Source organism: Triturus cristatus, chromosome 6 (assembly GCF_964204655.1).
Source record: "Triturus cristatus chromosome 6, aTriCri1.1, whole genome shotgun sequence".
In the NCBI taxonomy this organism is placed as follows: domain Eukaryota; kingdom Metazoa; phylum Chordata; class Amphibia; order Caudata; family Salamandridae; genus Triturus; species Triturus cristatus.
Genome location: NC_140589.1, coordinates 1,396,258,318 through 1,396,280,654, shown reverse-complemented (window position 1 = coordinate 1,396,280,654; position 22,337 = coordinate 1,396,258,318). Strand labels below are relative to the sequence as shown.

The window sequence follows — 22,337 nt, the reverse complement described above, 5'->3', positions numbered from 1 at the left end:
ATAAGTTGATATGGAGCCGGGACTCCGCCGGAGACCAGAGGCCTCTGATCTCCGCCTCGCCCATGTGGCCCCCCCCCCATCCTAGGAGGGACACATCAGTCACCACCACGTGCTCCGGTTGGGGTAGGAAGAGGGATCTGTCACGGACCCAATCGCGGCCCGTGAGCCACCACTGCAACTGTCTTGCAGTACCCTCCGAGATCAGGACGTGGTCGGACAGGTTGCCCTGATGTTGCGCCCACTGGAAATTCAGGTCCCACTGCAGAGCCCGCATCTGCCGCCTGGCGTGATGTCCATCAGACCCAGTCGCCGTAGGGCCATCCTGACCGAAACTCAGGATAAAGGCTGAAAGATCGGAATCAGAGCCTGAATATCCCGAACCCGCTGTTCGGGAGGATAGACCCGAAACTGCGCCGAGTCCAGAACCGCTCCGATGAAGAGGAGCTGCTGGGAGGGACTCCGATGTGACTTCGGCACGTTGATAGAGAACCCCAGCAAATGCAGGAGGTCGGCCGTAGTCTGGAGGGGCGAACCCGCCTTCAACAACCAGTCGTCGAGATAGGGGAAGACTGGAACCCCTAATCTGCACAGATGAGCTGAGACCACCGCCATCACTTTCGTGAACACCCGAGGGGCACTGGTGAGGCCGAAGGGGAGCACGGTAAATTGAAAGTGCTTGTGGCCTACCGTGAACCGCAGGTAACGCCGGTGGGCCGGCAGGACGGGGATGTGGAAATAAGCCTCCTGCAAGCCCAGTCTCCAGGGTCTAGGGCAGCCAGAACCTGAGCTAAAGTCAGCATCTTGAACTTCTCCTTCCGGAGGAAGGCGTTGACGCTCCTGAGGTCCAAGATAGGGCGTAGGCCCCCTTTGCCCTTCTTGGGAACCAGAAAGTAGCGAGAGTAACAACCCCGTCCTAATTCTGGGCCAGGAACACGCTCGATGGCCCCCCTTGGTCAAGAGGGCCATAACTTCCTCCTGCAGAAGTTGCAAGTGATCCCCCGACATGCGGTGGTACTGCGGTGGCATGGCTAGAGGGGTCGCCTCGAAGGGGAGGGAGTAGCCCCTTCGGACGACTTGCAGCACCCACCTGTCCAAAGTGATGGTACGCCAGTGGAGCAGGTGATGGCGAACTCTGCCTCCCACTGGCATGGAATGGGCCTGAAAGCTCGGACTAGGAAGGCTTTGAGGCAGATGCTGCGGGAGCAGATGTGGACTGACCGGCTCTCTGACACCCTGCCCCGCCACGGCGGTATCCACGCCCGCGACTGCGTTGAAGTTGGTTCTGCGGCCTGTGGCTGGACGAACGTGCGGGGGGCCCCTTCTTTGGCCATGAAAGGGGCGAAAAGCAGAAGTTTTCTGGCGCTGGTCCGAGAGGCCCAAGGACTTGGCAGTAGCCCTGGAGTCCTTAAAGCGCTCCAGTGCGCTATCCGCTTTGTCGCCAAAAAGGCGACGGCCATCAAAGGGCATGTCCATGAGGGTGCTCTGGACATACCCTGAAAAGTTCGTGGACCTCAGCCAGGCATGACGACGAATCGCCACCGTGGTTGCAATCGCTCTACCCAGCGAGTCTGTGGTGTCAAGTCCACATCGGATGGAGTGCTGTGATGCATCACGCCCCTCAGCAAGAGCCTGGGCGAGCCGTGTCCTGGCCTCCTCTGAACACTGTGGCAGCACGTCCGCCACCGTATCCCACAAAGAGTGGGTGTAACGGTCCAAAAGGCACGCGGCATTAATGGATCACACCCCCAGAGTGAGAGAGGAAAACAGTTTCTTGCCAAACTGCTCCAACCTTTTGGATTCCCGATCCGGCGGTGCGGACGGGAAGGCAGTTTGAGACGTGGAGGCCTGGATGACCAGACTCTCAGGGGTGGGGTGTACGGACAGAAAGCTTGGGTCGCCCGGAGCTGGGCAGTGGCGCAGGGCCACAATCCGATCCACAGGAGAGGATGTGGAGGGCTTTGACCAAGTGCCCATCAGAACGACAGTGAGGGCCTCATTAAACTGCAGTAGAGGCTCCGAAGAGCTTACTGGCGGTAGAAGCACCTCAGTGCGGAGGCTAGTCCTCACGGCCGCTGCAGGGAGCTCCAAGTGTAAGGCCTGGGCCGCTCTGCGCAGCACCACAGCATAAGTCGCACCCTCCTCCGTAGCCACGGAAGGAGGAGAGATGAAACCAGTGTCAGGCGAAGTGTCTAGACCACTGGCATCTCCCAGTTCATCTGCCCAGTCCTGACTTAACTGGCACTGCTGTTCCAGAGGGACCTCAGACCCATCCCAGTCCTCCCCTTCATCCGTCTCCTGGTAAACAGGCAGAAAGGACGGAGCCGGGTCATAGATGAAATGCTCACCCATTGAAGCCGGAGACGGCGCCGAGTGGCGCCGCTCCGACGCCGGACTGAAACTAGGGACGGTGTCGTCCGAGGACGGCGCAGAGAGCGGCACCATGGGGGTCGGCGCCAGCGGAGGAGTCGTGAGGTCAACTGGAGTCGACCGGGATCCAGGCCTGGATCCCACGGTGACCTGCGGCATCAGGACCGAAGTAGACGATGGCGCCGGGGCCGAAGCCGCCGGCTCGCTAGGACCCCCAGTTGGACCTGCGGGGCCCGGAGGCGCGCCGGCAGGCCTCGACGGTGGAAAGAGACTCCTCGTGCTATGAGGAAGTCTCGAATCTCGCCCAGAATTGCATGAGGCCCAGGGACCGGAGGGTGTGGGGCCGGATGAGACTCCTGCGGCTCCGACGGAGCCACGCAAGTGGTGCCACCCGAACCCTCAGCCAAGTTGCGCGAGGGGAGTCAGAAGAGCGATGTCGCTTCTTCGACTTCTTTTTACCATGCCTCGACTTACCTGAATGCGAGGACTTGGATCCCAAAGAGCGGTGATGACTGAGGCTCCGCAACCGGTCCCTCGAGGTCCCGGTCGAGGAGGAAGTCGAGCCGACTGCCGAATCTCGAGGAGCTTGTGGGCCGCTCCCGCTTGTCTTCGAGGTCAAGGCCCGGCAGTCGGGGCACAACTTGTCATCGTGGTCGGCCTCAAGACAGTAGAGACACCGATGGTGGGGGTCGGTAACCGACATCACTCGGTGACAGACATCACACGGCTTGAACCCTGGCATCCCTACCGGCACCAGGAGTTGAAGTAGACTCGAAAAAGATAGACAAAAATTTCCAAAAAGTTAGTAAGAAAATGACTAAGGGTACGCTCTTCCTGGATCTGCGCTTACTGGTGCAGAAAAAAGAAGAACTGACGTCAGTGCGCGAGGGCGGCGTCTAAGTACTCCGACGACGTCATCCCGGCGATCACGACGCCGACGACGGACGCGGAGTCGCCGACGACGCCTACCGACGCGCAAGGGTACTGCTGACTAAAAATCTTTCCGGATCCAGCCTGACGCCTGGGGATATTCTAAGGTAAGGAATCTAACTAACGTGTTTCTTTCAGATCCACGCGTGTACAGCTCAATGGATTAGCATTCCATGCCTTAATCACTCGGCCACTTCGTAGGCATGCACTCTATTCTCTACAAGTGCACAGGCTTGTGTTGCACACCCACCCTGTCCTGCAGTAAATATTAGATATGTGAAGGTTTCAAACTGAAATAGTTTCCTCATTCTTGTCTGCCTAGTGGATTCTGTGATTTCTTACCAAACATGCTTTTTTATCTTGATGTTAGAAGTCATTGCTGTAACCCATATTTACAATTAATTAGATGACATCAGCGAGTTGATGGTTCACTTCAGACTTTTTTTTATTCTCTGAAAATAGTAGTTCCTCATTCTTGCATTTAGATTGTTAGAAATATGGCTTAGACAATGGTGATTACTGCTGTGAAAATGCATCCACCAGATTCATAAGGCTTCATGAGTTGATGCCTGAAGACAGACCACAGCATTAGCGGAATGGGGGAAAGATACAAATTTGCTTCAGTTTGTTTTGAGGCTATCAGTGTTAATCCTCAGAATTCAAGCAGTTATGGTCATGGTTATGAAGGACCTGGGAGCACTGTATGCACTGATGTGATAACTACCACTCTATATTTCAAATGCATGAAACTTTGAAACTCATCAGAAAAACGAAAACAAATTTTTGGGACGGCAGATTCTGCTTTCACATAAAAAGCTCCAGAGGAGTGCAGTATTTCAGCTTCTCCAGAATGGTGATTGTTTACCGACAAGTCTTTTTTTGTGCCATCGGGGAGTGATTTGCATTTCCCATCCTGACACTGAGAGCAGCAGGAAAACAGCCTGACAGTAGATTGGGCATGTTTTGGCAAATGAAGCATGCTATTAGGATTCAGACTCCAGACCCCAGGCTTTGAAAGAGATTATTGCACCACCTGTCACTATTATTCCGGGAATCTCAAAAGACGAGTGGAAAACAAGTTCAGATGATGACGTTATACTTAAGTTGGCAAAAGGATAAAATTGTCCATGGGTGGCCAGCAAAATCCAATAGATTACAAGGTTAAATCAAGAGTGTTTGGGAAGTAAGACATTACCTGAGTATAAACAATGGCATAGTCTTGAGGGGGGACAGACTGGTGACCCCCTCCCGCACCCAGGATTTAGGGGACAGGATTGCTGAGTTAGCTCATGAAGACCATCTTGGACGGAGTTTCACCAAGTCTAAAGTTAAAGCTACATACTGGTTACCAAGTATGACAATGTTGTAGAAAACGGAGTCAAGGAGTGCCTAATATGTGCCATGGGTGACACAAGTAAAAGTGCAAGAAGAACACCTTTATCCCCAGTTAGTGTACCTTCCAAACCATGGGGAAAACAGGGTTTAGACATTCTTGGTCCCTTTACATTTTTTATGTGGGCAGGAGGGTTTATGCTTGTATTAGTGGATTATCATTCCCACTGAATTGTTACTAAGGTAGTGAGTCATATCAACTCAACTTCTCATAAGTTTCTTAACCGACACATTTATGATAGAAGGTGTGCCTAGTGCCATCATAACTCCTAATGGGGTTCACTTAGCTTGAAATGAAATTAAAGAATTCTTATCGGAATCTCCATTCAGCACCTCAAAACGGCTTTGTATTACCCCAGGGCAAGTGGTTTAATGAAACGTGCATATAGAATTAGCAAAGTGTGCATTCATTTAGTACATGTTTCAAGTGAACCTGCTGAAAAGGCCCTTCAAAACATTTTATGGTCATAATTAGACAGAGCCAACACAAGGAGATGATGGACGAAGTGCTGAAACTTTTCAGACACTCACCTCCAGTCACAGATCTGGGTTGAATCCATCGTCGTTCTTTAGCTCACTTCACCACCTCAGTGTAGACCCAGCCATATGCAAATCAGTCTTGACCCTGTTCCTTATGGGAACAGTCCAGCCCGAACTGCCAAGCCAGGTCTTCCTTGGACCGGAAACAAGCATCCTTGGACAGGTTTCGGGGTAACGCCCCAAATCAGCCAGGCTAGCTTGAATCCAGTGGCAAAGTGAGCAAAGGGACCCGCGTCTGAGCATACCCTTCCAACTTAGGGCAACAAAGCAAACACAAGGAGATGATGGACGGATCGCTGAAACCTTTCAGACACTCACCCCCAGATCTGGGTTCAATCCATCATCCTTCTTTAGCTCACTTCGCCACCCCAGTTCAGACCCAGCCAAATGCAAATCAGTGTTGACCCTGTTCCTTATGGGAACAGTTCAGCCCGAACTGCCAAGCCAGGTCTTCCCTGGACCGGAAACAAGCATCCTGGGACCGGTTTTGGGGTAACACCCCTAATCAACCAGGCTAGCTTGAATCCAGTGGCATATCAGACAGCACCCAATTCAGTCACAGGTGTTTCTCTGTTCCTCTTGCTCAAAGTGAAACTTCCAAAGTTGACCCCAAATAGTTTGGATTGTCGGAAGGATGACCTTCACATTTCACGTCACTGTGCAGGAAAAGGCGAACATGTGCTAAAATATTAAGGCTTTGTGATCGGAAGGTTTTTAACAATATGTTGTAGCTTCTGTTTAAATCAGCCATTGCCTGCTTAATTTAGATTTGAATCTACAGGCTTTTACACTATAGAACCCTCAGTCTGCAGATTAATAAAGGGCAATATTTTGTAATTAACATGTTTTTATTAACATTTAATGATTTTTCGTATTGTGTTGAATAGTTATAGTTTCAAATAAGTGTAATGAAAAACTAAAAATGACATGCACACTTCCCTCGAGACTCCCATATATAATCTGCACATAGTTTCCATGTTTACTACATGGACCGAACTCTTACCATTATCAATGACAAAACGAAGATGATTGTGTAGGGGGGAAAATAAAAACTAATGAGGAGACCACACTTGTTAGCTTTCACAGACGTATTAATGAATAGAAAATTGAAATTTGGCTAAGCGTCCTACCTGAAGCCTTTAACAATAGGCTGGGTGGAAGAGAGTATGCCAGTAGTGGTAGTATTCAGGGGTTTACACAAAACTCTGGCATTAGATGCCCCTGACATTTACCACTTCTACAGCACTGAAATGCTCTTATCTATTGAAAGCACATGTTTAAATAACTGCTGTGCTTCTTTTCATGCACCATTAACCTGCTGATTATTAGGGACATTTTCAGACTTCATTCGGTTCAGAAATTAAATATGTTGGCTCCATCAGATTCTGGCATTAGCCAAATAAAGCAGTCTTGTAAGCATAGCCCTAAAAGACTAAAGATACATATACGGAGCAGACCCTCATTTTTGCATGTGGAGCACATTTTATTATTTTAGAGCTGAGAGCTCTGGTCCAATCCCTCTGGTTTTCCTCCAGGTAAAAAACAACATTTTGAAATTTGAAAAGGCAGATAGAGAAGTCTACAATTTTGTAAATTATTTTTTCATTTTCCAAGCAAAATGTCAGAAGCAACTGGGGCTTGAGAAGTCATGCTCTGAAGGTAATTCAAATATAGCAACGGCCAGGTCCCAATCCACCTCTAATGTGGAAACAATACAATCACCATCTTCTTGAGTAGCAAAGAACAAGGAATGGAACTCTCTCAAGACAGATCAAGCAAAATGCTCTGCACAAATTTAACTGAAGTGAAGTGAAAAACACGTTATGGGCCATCAACACTCTTTTACTCACATTCAGAAGACTCTTAAAAAAGTACAGAGGTTTTATCAGAAACATTAGAGCCAACGGAACAAAGGGAAATAACCAAGACATTGGTATGGTATAGGTCTACGTATCCATAATAAAGTTCAAAACAGCCCTTAACACCCCCTTTTGGATGTTAAGCATCTCTCAGCCTTCACGGATATCACAGAAATGATATATAACATCTCAGACAGCAGAGTACTAGAACTATCCTGAAGTATAACAACTAAGAGCTGGAAACTCCAGAACCTCAGATCTAGCCAGCTACACAGCAAGTCTCTTGCACCAGAAAGTGAAACAGATCTGGTGACCTCGTTGTACACTAAAGTTTAGCAGAATGGCAAGAATCGTGAGAACTCTGTATCTTCTTGTGATGTGCTGCAATCATCTAACCTCACGGTGGACACACCAATCCTCATCCAAAGAGTAACCTCTCCTTATACATGCAGTCAGGGCCAATGATAACATAAGAATTTATCAGACAGTGGTAAATTAATTCAACTTTCCACTAACTAACAAGTTACTTACCTTCAGTAAAACCTGATCAGGTAGAGACTCTATCTGGCCGCAGACTCTTTACCTTAAAATATTCCCCATGCATCGTACTAGAGCACAAATATTTTCGAGTAGTCCCTCTGAGCTAATAGGTGGCGTTGCTCATCCGCGTCGAAAGTGACATGTGCAGTCCCTATATAGGCGCCACCATAGCGTACTGACATCAGTAACCTTTTGCAATCTTTCTACGCTACAAGCGTTGAGCCAAAAGGTTGCTGATACACAAGTGTGCACACACTCAGAGCCTCATATGGGTTACCCTATATGGAGATATCAGTTTGCAGAGCGGGGAGGATTGGTAAGGAAACTGCGGCTACATAGAGTCTCCACCAGAAAAGGCATTATCAAAGGGGCGCTCGTGAGGTTAAAAGGGAGCACAGCAAACTGATAATGCTCGTGGCCAACTGTGACCTACAGGTAGTGTCTGTGGGCAGGCAGGATGGGAATGTGGAAGGAGGCGTCATGCAAATCCAGCACTACCCTCCAGTCTCCAGGGTCTAGGACGGACAGAACCTGAGCTAACATGAATATCTTGAGTTTCTCCTTCTTCAGGGTGAAATGAGAGGGCACAGATCTAAAATAGGGTGGAGACCTCAGTCAATCTAGGGCAGCGGAAAGTAGCTGGAATAGGAGCCACACCCTACTTCTGATGCGGGCACTCTCTCGAGGGATCCTTTTGCCAAAAGAACTGGAACTTCCGGACGGAGCATGTAGCAGTGGTCCTCAGTAAGCCGGTCACAGAATGGTTGCATGGGTGGCGGGGTTTCTGGCAAAGGGATAGAGTAACCCCACTGAACAATTTGTAGTACCCACTTATCCAGTATTATGGAGAGGCATGTGATGATGGAACCTGCTGCCTACAGGGTGCCCATGATCGTACAAGATTAAACTAAAGTAGTTTTGAGACCTCTGGCTGTATGTTCCACAAGGCTTGTGGGAACCGCGTCCGCAGCCACAAAAGGACGCGGGAGTCGGTTGACCCTGGTGGCTGAGAGGGAATTGATTCAGTTGGTAGCCCCTACAGTAGTCACATAAGGGGCAAAAGGCAGAATGTGGTTGGTGATGAGCCATGGTGAGGCCCAAGGACCTGGCATTGGCTCTGCTGTGTTTAAAGCGATCCTGCCCTGACTCTACCTGGTCTCCGAAGAGATGGTGCCATCGAAGGGCATGTTCATAAGGGATGCCTGGGCATCCCTCGAAAAGCCTTTAGATTTCAGCCAGGCGTGGCAACTGAATGCCACTGACAACGCAATCACTCTGCCTAGGGAGTCAGATGTATCCAATCCATAGTGAATGGTGAATTGTGCTGCATCTCTGCCATCTGCAATAGCCTGTGACAGTATGGCTCGGACCTCCTCAGAGACCATGAGCAGCACTTGCGCAACCAAATCCTAAACCGTGTGGGTGTGTCACCCCAATAGGAATGCTGTGCTTACAGACCGTAGAGCAAGGCTAGCGGAAGAGAACATCTTCTTGCCAAAAGTGTCCAGCCTCTTGAATTCCCTATCCATTGGTGTGGTAGAGAATGTGTTAAGGTTGACCTTGGAAGTGGGGGCCTGGACAACCAGGCTCTCCGGGGTGAGATGCTTGTGAGGAAAGCTAGGTCCCCAGGAGCAAGGTGATAGTGGTAGACAATTATCCTGTGCACTAGCACCTCTGTGCAAGGCTTAGTCCAGCCCCGAGCAGGAAATTAGTGAGGGCTTTGTTAAAAAGAAGGAGAGGTTCTGAGGGGGCGACTCCCGGATAATGCACCTCTGTCAAGACATTAGGGCAACGTAAGGGCCAGGACCTCAGCTGCCTTTCTCACCACCAACTAAATGAAACCTCTTCCTCTGTAGCCACACTGTAATGAGAGACTACACCAGTAACCAGACCACTGGCATCTGGCAGTTCGTCATATCAGTTATCTTTGGATTCCTCAAGGGTGTTGGTGTAACTATAAGGATCCTCCCCAATCATGCTTCTCTCCAGGCCTGTTGAAAAAAGGATGTACTGTTTCCAACTCGGAAGGTCGGATCCAGCTCAGAGTCGACGTTGGACGATGCTGATTCAGCTACGTTACAGAGTTGGTTATGATTATGGGGGCAAAGGCGTCAGGGATGACGTTGCTGGAACAGGCTCCGTGGAAGGTCACGGTCTCCTGATCAGAGCTGTTTCAGATCCAAGGGGATAAACAGGCACAGAAGACAGACCAGCCGGCAGAAATCCAGTGACAGCAGCCACTGAACCCATGGGGCCCAAAGGTGCTCCAGGGATATTGGCCCGCCCAAAAATGAGATGTGTAGCCTTATGAGTTGGGCGGGGGGTTGTTCCAACTCAAGCAAACACAGGGAGATACAAAGCAGACCCAGAGGCAGGCGCCGCTTCGGAGCAGAGTATAGATTGACATTGTTCCTGCACCTCGTCTGAAGATTGGATCCAGCACAGTGAAGTTGAAGAACACTTTGACTTCTTTGGGACTTACTCGATGACTTCAAGCATGATGATGAACGCCGTGGAACGACTCGCTGAACATGCCCGGGACCTTACTCGCAACCGGGAGTGCTATGGAGGTGATCGGCATCAGTCAACTAGGAGCTTTCAGGAGTGCTCCCTCAGTGCTTTGGGGTTCATGGCAAGGCAGTTCTCACTTCTTGGAGTCGTGGTCTATTTCCAAGCACCAAAGACAAACTAGATGTAGGGCAGTGACAGACATCTGTCTGAGACAGGAATCACAGGGCTTAAACCCTACAGGTTTCTTGGGGGACATCCTACCGCACTGGGAGACAAAGTCTTGAATAAGGTCTCGATAAATTGTCAGTCAAAAAATGACTGTAGGTAGCTCTCTCTAGATCTGCGCTGACTAGCATTGAAAGAAAAGAACTGATGTCAGCACACTAGGGTGGCACCCCATCAATTCCAGTGTAGACAGTACTAACAGAGAACTGAAGGACACCACCTATTGGTGTGCTGAGGTACTGTTCAAAAGTTTCCGGATCCAGTCTTACGCCTGTAGAATATTCAAAGTTTAGGGATCTGCAGCTAGACATCTCTCTCAGATAAAAAAGGGCACAATGTTTGACGTTCACTATTACTTCACTAGCAGTAAATGACACAAGGAAGCAGACCAGGAACAAGTCCAATGTTGCGGTCTGAAAAGACAAAGCCATCTGCTCACTTGTAGAACGTGTAAATGTCAGTTGGCCAATAGAGCCTCACACATCTAGTTTTAGTGCACATACCAGTGTAGCCACATAGTCCCGCGCTTAAGTGCACCAATGTCATGCGGCTGGTGATAGGGTCTAGATATGAAAACAGCTTACATTTTATACTTGTTTTACAGACAAACCCAAATCCTACGACAAAGAGTTGCAGGTATAATAGAAGAGCACGTTTGCACAAGCTCACCAATGTTCTGACTATATACAGTACAATTCTCTCAAGACTCTGACAGTCTGTGGCTAGGTGGGGAGTCTTCATTAAGAAGAAGTTCACAATCCTAAGGGCCCTATCTCTTAATCAAGGTAAACCTTGCCCACAAGAAAGCCATATTGGCTATGGGTGAGAAACAGGCCATGAGCTACCATGGACAAATTAAGTAAAACAAGACCTCTACAATATGGGTGGGCAATGATATCCTACAACATGTATACTTATGAAACATCAAATTAGTAAATAAATGTAATACAATATGAATAGAGGAAGTATTTTGAAAATGCCAAGGCTCAGACTGACACCTTTGGTCCCTAACAAAAATAGGGTGAGATGCAGGCTTACAGAAGAGTGTCAGAGATGTTAAAAGTTTAATATCTGCCAAGCGTATTATTACCCTTGTTTAGTAAGGAGTTAAATTAATAAGCACAAGTTATAATTCCTATTATTTCACACATGCATATCCCAATATGGCCTATTATCACCACCAATTTCTGAGCAGAATGTCAGAAGCTATAAACTAACACAACGATTGGTATCTTACAGTAAAAGGAAGGAAGTCGTACCACATAGCACATTAATATTATTCACGTAAAAAAAATACAAACAGCATGTAGTTGATATCGGACTCCTTTATCTGCGTCAACTACCACAAAAGATATCAACCCTGTAGTAGCCGGTCAAGCTCTTAGGGCTCACTACAATTCTTTTTGCATTCAACGCTACATCTTAGGATAAAGCTGAAGTACTTTAGAAGGAAGGAAAAACCGCATCCTCAACTATTCATCAAAAAAATTGTTTTAACTACATATTTAAGGTATAATCCAAATGTGACTACCTAGATGAAAATGTGTGCAGCTGTGTTTGTTCCATTAATCAGTGTCGTATTTTTGGAATTCAGAAGTCACAACACATACATTAACAGAGACTGATTCATATCTACAACATGCCAAAGAAAAAATCTACCTACTTCAGCAATTTTCGTGGTCAATGGAGATTCATAATCCTTGAGATTTTTCCAGTACAAAACGAGGAGCTGGAGGACGTCGCAGGCCACGTGAGCGACTAACTTATTTGAAAACTGTAGGAGAAACACATTTTAAACTTTCAGAGAATAATGGTAAAAACATGATGGCTGTTGGTCTTCATCCTATAAAATAATCATGTCATCTCTACTTCTGGATTAATAACCTCAATAACATTTAAAATCCGATGTTGCTTTAAAGTCATGCTTTACATTTCACAGACCAGATCCATATTAGGTACTCATGGCAGTACAGTAAGTCATTAAATTGAGTTTGACCCAGTGGTATCTCTAGTCTCATGCAAATTATCTAAAAATAAATCAATATTTCTAAAAGGCTGAGTGGTAGGGCTGAAAAGGTACAATAAGATGGTCATGGTTTGGGCACTTTCTTGTACAAGATTCTGATAAGCAAAAGCTAACATGACCTCCAACAGCCTGCTTATTCATCTGAATTTTTCATTGCAAAGTTATCAATGATATAACTTCGTCAACCCCAATAACATAGGCAAAACGTGCAATCCTAAAATTTTGGCAAGAGTAGGTCGCCGATAGGAAGGGCCATTGGAATTATGTGATTTTGCGGATGCAGTGTTTTCTGCATAATTATCAATTTGCCACACCATACATCATCTGCTGCATAATCTGCAGATTTTAACAAAAAATGTGTTTCTGGCTCAAAAGGATCAAAAGTTACTTAAAACGCAGTGACCCATGTTGCCGCACAGTGGGAGGTCCTTCGCAAACGTTGACTAGCCACCTTTCTATTGCTTATTGCTATATTTGGTTGTTAAACGGGAACTAATGAAGTGAAAACTATGCCCAGACAGCATTAAAAAGTGTAAAAATGATAACATAAAGCAGTATTATCACAAAATGTGTACCATTCATTATGCTGCATAATTTGCCTTTTCTTGCCACATAATGTAGTCAACTCTGCCACATAATAAGGCCTTCCACTGCAGCATTAATGCAGTGCTCCTGCTGATAGGGCAGGTGCAAGGAGTTTTAACGCCCAACACAAAGCAATATTGTTTTCTCTTTTCCCTCTTGCTTTGCATTCGTTGGAAGCCCTTCTCTCCCCTTTATGGGCATACGAGAAGGCCACAATGTGATAATAAAAGGGGATTGTACTGGAAAAATTTATGATCACTTTTCACGGTGTGCATTTTACAATTATTTCCTGGACCAATGTGTCATAGCAGAATGTAGTTTATAGAAAGAACTGAGAGATGGAGTAGAGCGTCTACACCACTCAGTAGCCTAGTATGAGTGCAATAGGTCCTATTAGAACATTGGAATGTTGGGAGCTCCATTGAAGACAATGGAGTGCTCCCTGCTTCTACGGGCCGGTAAAGGCCCGCAGAGCCACATTCCAATGTTTTACAAAGACCTCTCGGAGCTCGAGGGGATTTAAATCCCCTCGAGCTTCGAGAAGCCTTCGTTTTATTTGTTAGAACATTCTGCCCTCTAGTGGCAGAATGTTTTAATAGCCTTCCAGCCCTTCGTATTAGGGCTATACCGGCTATTAAAGTCCAATTCCCTTGTTAAAGTCCCTTGCCTTAAGCTCGGGCCTTTAACGCGGGAGCCGGCCTTTATTAGCCGGTATATCCCGCTACGGCGGGCTATAAGGCTATAGTATAGTATACAACAAGCATTTACAATGCAACGGTCTCGGCATTGTTAAAGTTAGAGCTATTGGCATTGCTCATGACAATGCCGTTTCTTTAAATGTTTTAAAAACAAAAATATAAACAAAAATAATGTCATGAGCAATGCCAATAGCTCTAATTTTACCAATGCCGAGACCATTGCATTGTAAATGCACATTGGTATTACATACAGCGTGCGAAAGCTGAATATACAATAAAAGGCAATACTGCTCCTTCATAGTGTTTAAAACAGCAGTAAACAGTTCAGAATTTTGTAATGCGATACTATTTGCGTACAAGACTAAATACATCAAAAATATCTATGTATAACTTCAGACGCTGCTCTTAAGTATCTAAAAGGTTCAAGCGCTTTGCCACACCCGCCCATTAACCTACTATAAACGCATTCATCCAACGTTCCATATAGCGCCAAAGAAGGCTGGTCACCTGGGGTAGTCGTTCGAAAGGCCAGGACTTAAGCGAATCTATTGAAATAGGCATCAAACTTCTGTTTCTTGTAACAGAATCAGAACTGTGCCTGTATTTGGGGCCCGCTTAAAAAATAAAAAAGGTTGGTTTCATTTGGCCGTATTGTGAACCCCCACCGTGCAGCTTTCATAGTTACGCCCCTTCAACCCACTTAAGGTGCCTCGTGCCCCTGTGCACTAATCTCACACCGAGCCTTGAGGCGAGGTGTCACAGCTCTCAACTATCGCCCAGTCACCAATCCTTGGACAGGGGCTCAAAAAATGAGAAAGCGCCCTGAGGCTGTATAATGGAAATAATTCATTTTTACCGTGCATGGACGCTTAACCTCAATAGGAAACTTCGTTTTTTAAATAAACACCAGAGACCAAGGCCCGGGGGTCGCGTCCGAAAACTGTTCCAAGTGGGGCACCGCATTTTTTATTTTTAACCACGCTTTCACGCACAGCACACCTACTTTTGGGGATATTATTATAACCGCTCATCGGCCACACAGACAGCCACGTTGTGTTTTTTTTTTTTTATCTTTGGAAAGTAAAGAGGTTGAAACAGGATATAGGTGTTTATCGGTAACATGAGATCTTTCATCCCCCCCCCCCCCCCTGAAGTTCCAGGGGGAAGAGTCTCTACGTAGCCCCCCACCACCACAACATTAGTTCACGCATATTTGCCACGCCAGGGTCACAAAAGGGAGGGAGGGCAGGGGCGAGACACATTAATGAAAGCAGAGGCCGGCTTGAGTACCCTCCCTGCCGGCTCTTTCCCGGCTCCGCCGAGGCAGGGAAGAGGCCGAATTCCTGATTTTAATTGAAAGCAGGCCAGGGAGGGAGGGCCCTGCGTGGCTCTGACCCCCCTGTCAACCCCCTCCAGTTCCAGGCAGCAGCAAGAGCTTTTCAGGGAGGATGGAAAATTATACATTGTCTTTCCATGGGAAGGAGAAGAGAGAGCTCTTTCAGAATGCTGAAAGGCGGAGTTTAGGAAATACAGGGCGCACCATGTCATTTCACGTAGTTGAGGTCTACACTAAGGAGGGGGCGACCCCGCTAATCGCTCAATACAAACTGCCGTCTCAGGGAAGATCTCCTCCCCCCCCAAAGGAAATAATAAAGGGGGGGTCGACCTCACTTTCAGATAAACAACCGGCGGTTATGTCCCACCGAATGACTGGGAGCATCGTGCGATCCGCACAAGAAGTCAGGGAGCCGGCTCTGCTGGCAGCGGTGAGGAGCGCCGGCCCAGGGCACGGGCCGGGCGCCTCTGATTAACTGCTTAACTCTCTGCACCTGGGGAAATCATGAGTGGCACGGGGTCGGCCGGAGGCAGTGCGTGCTGCTGTGTGTGGGTACAGATAAACGGAGCGGAGACAACAGAGCTCAGGCAGGGTCGGACTACGACAGAAAATAGGCCCCGGAACAAATGTACGAAAAGGAACAATGCACAAATGGTGGGATCCGGCCACAGGTGGGGCCTGTACCTAGAGTGACCAGATTCTCAAAACAAACAAGGCAGAGCAAAAGGCAAGCACACCACTGCCTTTCTCCGAGGCAGAGCAGAAATGCCTCGGAGAAACACAGTGGGGTTTTTTAGGATTCGGGGGCGTGTTTTGCTTTTATCTCCTCTTGCCATTGGCTGGAGGAGATAATTAGACTTTCTGAAAAAAACACGCCCCCGATCCGAAAAGGACGGGGCCTAATCGGAATGACGGACCTCTTCTCCAATGGCTGGCCAGCATTCAAGAGGCCAGCCAATGGAGAAGAGGGGCGGGTTCAAGCCCCTCTTCTTCAAGTCATTAAATCTCGGATCGAGACTGCGCAAGCACAGCCTTCGAGCCGAGACCTAAAAAGTGATGGATCAAATGCTAGAATCAATCTCAGCCACTGGTAATTACTCAGGGCTGCATCCCAATCCATCATTATTTTGCACACCATGCCACCTTAGTTTGGACCCAGCTATATGCAATTCAGTCTTGACCCTGCTCCAGTGGGAACAATCCAGCCCGAACTGCCAAGCCAGGTCCTCCCTGAACCAGATCACAGGCAAACCAGTACCGGTTTTGCCCTTCTTAAGGGGTCATCAACTGGGTATAGCTTGGTTCCAGTGACACCGTGTGCATAGGACCTATGTCTGGCCATACCCGTCCCACTTAGGGTGATATAATAAATTATACAAAAAGGTGATAGATGGAATGCTTGAATTTATCTCAGTCACATGAATTACTTGGGCTGTATCCAAGTCCATCGTTATTTTGCACACCATGCCACCTTAGTTTGCACCTACAATATACTTCATTTTCCCCCTTAGCCAGGTGCATAGCAAATTAGAGCAAAAATTATAGTTTTGCAGAATGACAGGTCAAACCAATGGAACACAAGTTGCACAATCACAGCCATTGTCTACTGTAAAGATGCATATTATTTTGGGCCTTAATCCCATCACTGCAACCACAAATACCTGATCTGAAAAGCCATGACCCACAAATCTTAATCCTCTCAGGAATCAGCAGTATGGCTGATGCATTTATACTGGATATACTGGTAATCAGTGAGATTTGCCCCGGCCGAAGAGAAGGAGATATGTGCACCAAATATTCCTCAGAAAATTCAGGACCATCAGTATTATGATACTTTGAAATTTCCTATTAATTTGTTCCTTTTCGTTACTGAAACTGATAGAAAAGCATAAACGAGATAGAATGCCCAGGGTAACAGGATACCCCATCTAGAGGCCCCCTCTTCAGAAACGCGTAGCAGGCCATGGGTCAGATCTCAGCAAGTTTTATAAAGATACCCAAGTGGATATCCCAACATCACAAAAATATGGAAAATGACACTGATATAGGCTTCATCCTTGCAGTAGTAACTGAAGGTAGCAGCCACTTGCATTTCAATTTGCCTGTGGGATGGGAAACATAGAAGGAATGCTCATTCATGCTGCCCAGTGCCATAACACAGTTACCTTTTGGAATGGCATCCTATATCACATTCCTCAGCACTTGTTCATATGGTTCATAGTAGTGACAGTCATGAACTAAGCTTCCCTGTAATTTAAGGGGGAAGAAAGCAAAGTGTAATCTGATCCCCTGCTCAGCAACAGATCTAGCATGGGGGCCTTGACGTCTGTGACACATCTGTCATCACCTGGGTATGATAATCCGGTTACACAGAAGGCTGCTTTTCTTACATTCACCAAGCAACAGTAAATCAGACAGGTGTCCCAGAAAGTGTGACAGCCATGTACTTCATAGTCCACTTTTGAGATCTTATTCTCAGAATGTCGATTCTCATAGGTTTACTGCATAGAGAATCGTTAAAGACATTAAAGACAAGTATGCTAGCATTAAGCATTATACCTTCATTTACCACTTCTGAGCAGCAAACACTTCAAAGAAAAACTTCAGAATAGAACTTAGAACATCAAACAATAGAAATAGAACTTTAAATGTCCCATATAATCCTGCTGTCTGCCATCCTCTCCCTTCTTCACTCTTCTCGTTGTAGCGAATGTAACCTTATCCAAACCAGAAAAAAATGAATGTCCATAATCGAATCCTAATTCTCTGTAAGGAATAAAAAAAATCTTACGACAAAAAAATACCAATCCTCAAGATACAAATGTATTTATTTATTTATAAAGTTTTATATAGTGCGAACATGACCACCGAGGGTATCAGAGCGCTTTACAGATAATGCAGCAAGGAAGGGTATAAGCAAACATACATAGTCATAGAACGAAATGGACAAAAGATTATTAAAAATTTCCAACCGTCACGTGAGCAAAACCTCTGAAACCCAGGTCAAGTGGGGAAGGCGGACTGAGGCAAATATTTCTTCATCAAGAGTCCTTTAACTTCCATTTTGAAGCGGACAGTGGAAGGGAACAAATCTTCTTATAACTTGCTTTATAACAAATGTACTATAAGAAATCTTAAATAAACAGTTTAATCATTAGAAAACTTCCAGAAATTTCACTATAACACACATCCCAAACTCCCAGGCCCAAAAAGAAAACATGGCGGGAGAGAGGGATAACGCTAGACTCCTTGTCTTTAATAGAACACGATTCTCTATGCAGTAAGCCTATGAGGATCAACATTTTTAGGCACGACAGGAAGCTAGCATTAAGCATGTTCAAAACCTTGTAATACTTTATTTGCAACATGCTCTATAGGTTTGAAAAACAACTTCCTGAAAACCTCAGCATTAGACCAATCAACTGTCTTTAAAATTTCTTGAAGGCTTCCACCATTAACATATGCCTTACTAGCCATTGCACCTATGACAGAACGTGCTATAAAAAGCTCAAAATTCACACCTGCTTCCTTCATAACTGACTTTACCCATCTAGATAGAGTAGCAGTAGAAACACCTTTATACCAGTGCTTAATTTGAGCCGGGGCTTTCTGGTGATAAGCACCGGCACTTAATTGCTTTCTGGTGCTCGACACCAGCACCTAATTGTCAGCACCATACCTAGAACAGTCTACCACATGGTGTCACTGCTCATCAAATTTAGAGATGAGCAGAACCACGATTGTTAAGAAATACAATATACATTAAAATTGCAAAAACCTGCCTCCCCAGTCATTCCTTTAGCTTTGGGGCCCTGGAATAATCTGAACTGTCGCATTTACATGCAAGAGAGATGATTAGTAGTTGTTCTGGCAGAAATGAAAAAGGCGATGGGTGGTGCAAGCTGCAGTGGCCACCCGGTCAGAGCCCTGGCACTTCATATTTTACAAATTAAGCACTGCTTTATACAGTTTCACATACAATATGACCAATTGATCTACACCATGAGCCCTAAACTCAAACACTCTACTCTCATACTTCTTCAAGCACTTGACAATACAAAGCTTAGGATTTGCATCAAACCTAGGATGAAAAACTGAGAGAGACATTGTCTTTGTTCTTCTCCAGATTTCAAACAGAACCCCCTGAAGTTGATAATACCTAAAGCTAATATCAAGAGCCCTAACATCTGACACTCTTATAAAAGAAATTATGCATAACAAAGTTGCCAACTTCCATGTTAATTCTCTCAAACCCAAACATCTATTTTCTGGCCAACTTTCAAACAATTTAAAAATCAAATCCACATCCCAAACCGAATTATACCTTGCTTTAGGAGGTCTTTTCAACCCGATCCCTTTCATCACTCTGCACACCACAGGACTTTTACCTACACATATACCCTGCACCAAAGAATGACCAGCAGAAACTGCTAATCTATTACAGTTTACCGTTCTACAAGATAAACCCTTCTCAAACATATTAGCTACCATCATCTCATCAAACTCCACGGGATCCAAATCTCTCACCATGCATCAACGTAGCCAAACTGACAACGCACTCCTATACCTTTTTCGAGTTCCAGGTGCCCATGACTCTTTGAGTAACTCTGAAGCTGTTTGCGAAATCTCTGAGAATCTATTGATTCCCCTGAAATCCTCCAAACTAGAGGGTTGAGCGAACCCTCCTCCAATAAAGGATGTTCTATCCTTTCCTCTCTTACCAACATTCATTTGTAAACCCTGATTAGAAAAGGGCTGTCCATCGTCAAATCCAGCACAGAAGGGAAATATGCTTGAAAACTCCAAAAGGGAGTCACCAACACAATCCGTCAGACTTGCCTCTGCACCTGTAACAACACTCTCTGAATCATAGCAAATGGAGGGAAAGCATAACCCCCCCCAATTCTGGGTAAACGCATCCACCACCAGATCTCCCGGATCTGGCCTCCAACTGTAGTAATCCTTCCACTGATGCGTCAATCTCGAGGCAAACCGATCCACTTTCAAAGGACCCAAACAAAACTGAATCTCTTTAAAGACTACTACATCCAGCTACCGATCCCTGTAATTTAACAAGTTCCGTGAATTCCAATCTGCCACCAAATTCTGCACACCTGGCAGGTACACAAAATCTGGTCTTGTACCAAAAATCTACAAGACAATGCCTAACAAAAAATTATGTGTGTAAGCAATTGGTGCCCCTGTAAAGTGCTCTGATACCCGATACCTTTGGGTCAATTTTGCTTGCCCATTCCAAGCTTCCAAGTTTTCCAACCACCAACACAATTCCTTCACCGCTTCCTCTGGAATATTCACACAATCTCCGTACCACAAACCATTTGCAAGACCAATCTTCTTTAACCGTGGTAAAGCCCTGTAATGCAAAGGCCCTAGAAACACTGCCTGTATAGAAGAGGATAAAAGACCAATTATCCTTGCCAAGTCTCTCAACTTCACTACTTGTCTTTTCAGCATACACCTTACTTCTTGTCTTATCTTCCTTATCTTTTTCTCCGGTAATAACAATTGACCTTTCTCCATGTCCGCCAAAAAACCTAAACATTCCAGAGGCTGAGCAGGCTCCAACACTGATTTCTCCAAATTTATCAGAAAACCTAAGGATTCCAACAGGGTTCTCATTGTTTCCTCCTGCAACTTAACAGAGAAATACTCTGATTCATTATCAGTAGATCGTCTAAGGAAATGATCATACAAATTCCTCTCTCCCTTAAAAAACCTATTATTGCTCTCATCACTTTTGTGAAACACCAAGGGGCTGAAGATAATTCGAATGGAAGACAAACTGGTACAAATGACCCTTCCACCTGAACTGAAGATACCTCCAATTCTCCCTCCACATAGGAATTGTAAAGTATGCATCCTTTAGATCCATCTTTAACAACCAGTCTGAATCCGGAAAAACATCTCTCAACAGATGGATACCCTCCACCCTGAAATGCCTGTATATCACATAATAATTTAGACCTCTCAAATTGACTACAGGTCTCTATCCCTTGTCCTTTTTTCCAGAAGAAATAACCTATTCACAAAACCTGCCTCCTCTTCATTTACCTCTATTATCGCCCCTTTCTTTTACATACTCTCTATCGCTTCTCTCACTATGTTTTCTTGAACTTTGCCGAAACTGAGTTTTCTTGGGTCCTTTCTCTGTTCTGGCACTTAATAAAACTCTACTGTGTAACCCATAATTGTCTCCAAAATCCAAGGATCGTTTGTAATTCCTTTTCATGCCTCCACATGATCTCTCCACATGTTCTCTCAACCTTCCACCCATCCTTTTTTGGATAAAACCAGTACAAATCCTCGTACCCACCTGAACTTGTTGTAGGTGGCTGTCAGCAACTCCTCACGGCTTTCGTTCTGGACCTCCTTCCTCTCTGACAGTAAAATCCAAATTGGCTCTGGGAACCTCTGTAGAATCCTCTATTGGTTCCTTGGGTCTTATAGTAGCTACGGCGGGAGGTTGCCCTCTCCCAGCCCTGCCAGGAAAACTATTTGCTCCACCAAAAACTCATATTAAACTGCACTTTGTCTAAACCAACTTATGATATTCTTTTCTACTAACTGAGGATGAACTACCTCCAATGTCCACGAAAAGGACGCACACTAAAAGAATGTGCATGGATATTCAAAATTCAGACTGTGGTTTTTTTTACTGCATGACCTAATATTCAATATATTCCCTGAGAGGAAAACTGGGAACTGAGAGCAGTGCCGGGTACTTTACTCTACTTTTCCTTTCTCTGTGATTTTAGTAATGAAAACGATGTTTACTGTTACTACAACGGCATAAACCGTCGCATAGCAATGCCTCGCATACTGATAAAATGCCCAAATTCCTTTAGAAATCAACTCGGGAACATCTCCGCGGAAGCCCAATCCAAAATGACGCTCCCCTTCGGAAATGTATATTTAATCTTTCCCAAATGTCTTTGTTTCTGCCAAAAATGGGCCGTAAAACATTGTTCCCTTTCATGTTTTTTTAAATTCCTCTGTAAATATAAATTCTCTTCCACAGAACCAGCGGGCCTTTCAACGCATCTGCGCTTTGCACACGAATGTACAGAGGGATAAAATGGCTGCTGCATCGCAGCCGAAGCCACGCTCCTCGATGCAGAGACGCCACCATCGCGCTTCTAACGGTAAGCGCTTAAACCTCTGAATCTGCCTTCATACTCACCTGTATCGTTTTTTAACTAAAAAAGCTTTCTCCGTACAGCTTCAAAAATACGGGCTAACACAAGCGACCTGTAACTCTCCCTAAACTACAAAGGCAAACCAAAACACATTGACAACAAATATTTCAA

The 22,337-nt window shown here is 45.8% G+C and overlaps 1 protein-coding gene across 7 annotated transcripts in view; it reads right to left on the bottom strand.

The window, feature by feature from the left end:
- Positions 1-22,337, bottom strand: part of RALGAPA2 (Ral GTPase activating protein catalytic subunit alpha 2) — a 1,855,355-nt gene that overhangs the window by 754,737 nt on the left and 1,078,281 nt on the right. For all 7 annotated transcript variants that reach the window (XM_085612413.1, XM_085612412.1, XM_085612410.1 and 4 more), the window contains one exon: positions 12,028-12,138. In XM_085612413.1, coding sequence (XP_085468539.1) covers positions 12,028-12,138 — 111 coding nt within the window. The remainder of the gene's footprint in view (positions 1-12,027; positions 12,139-22,337) is intronic.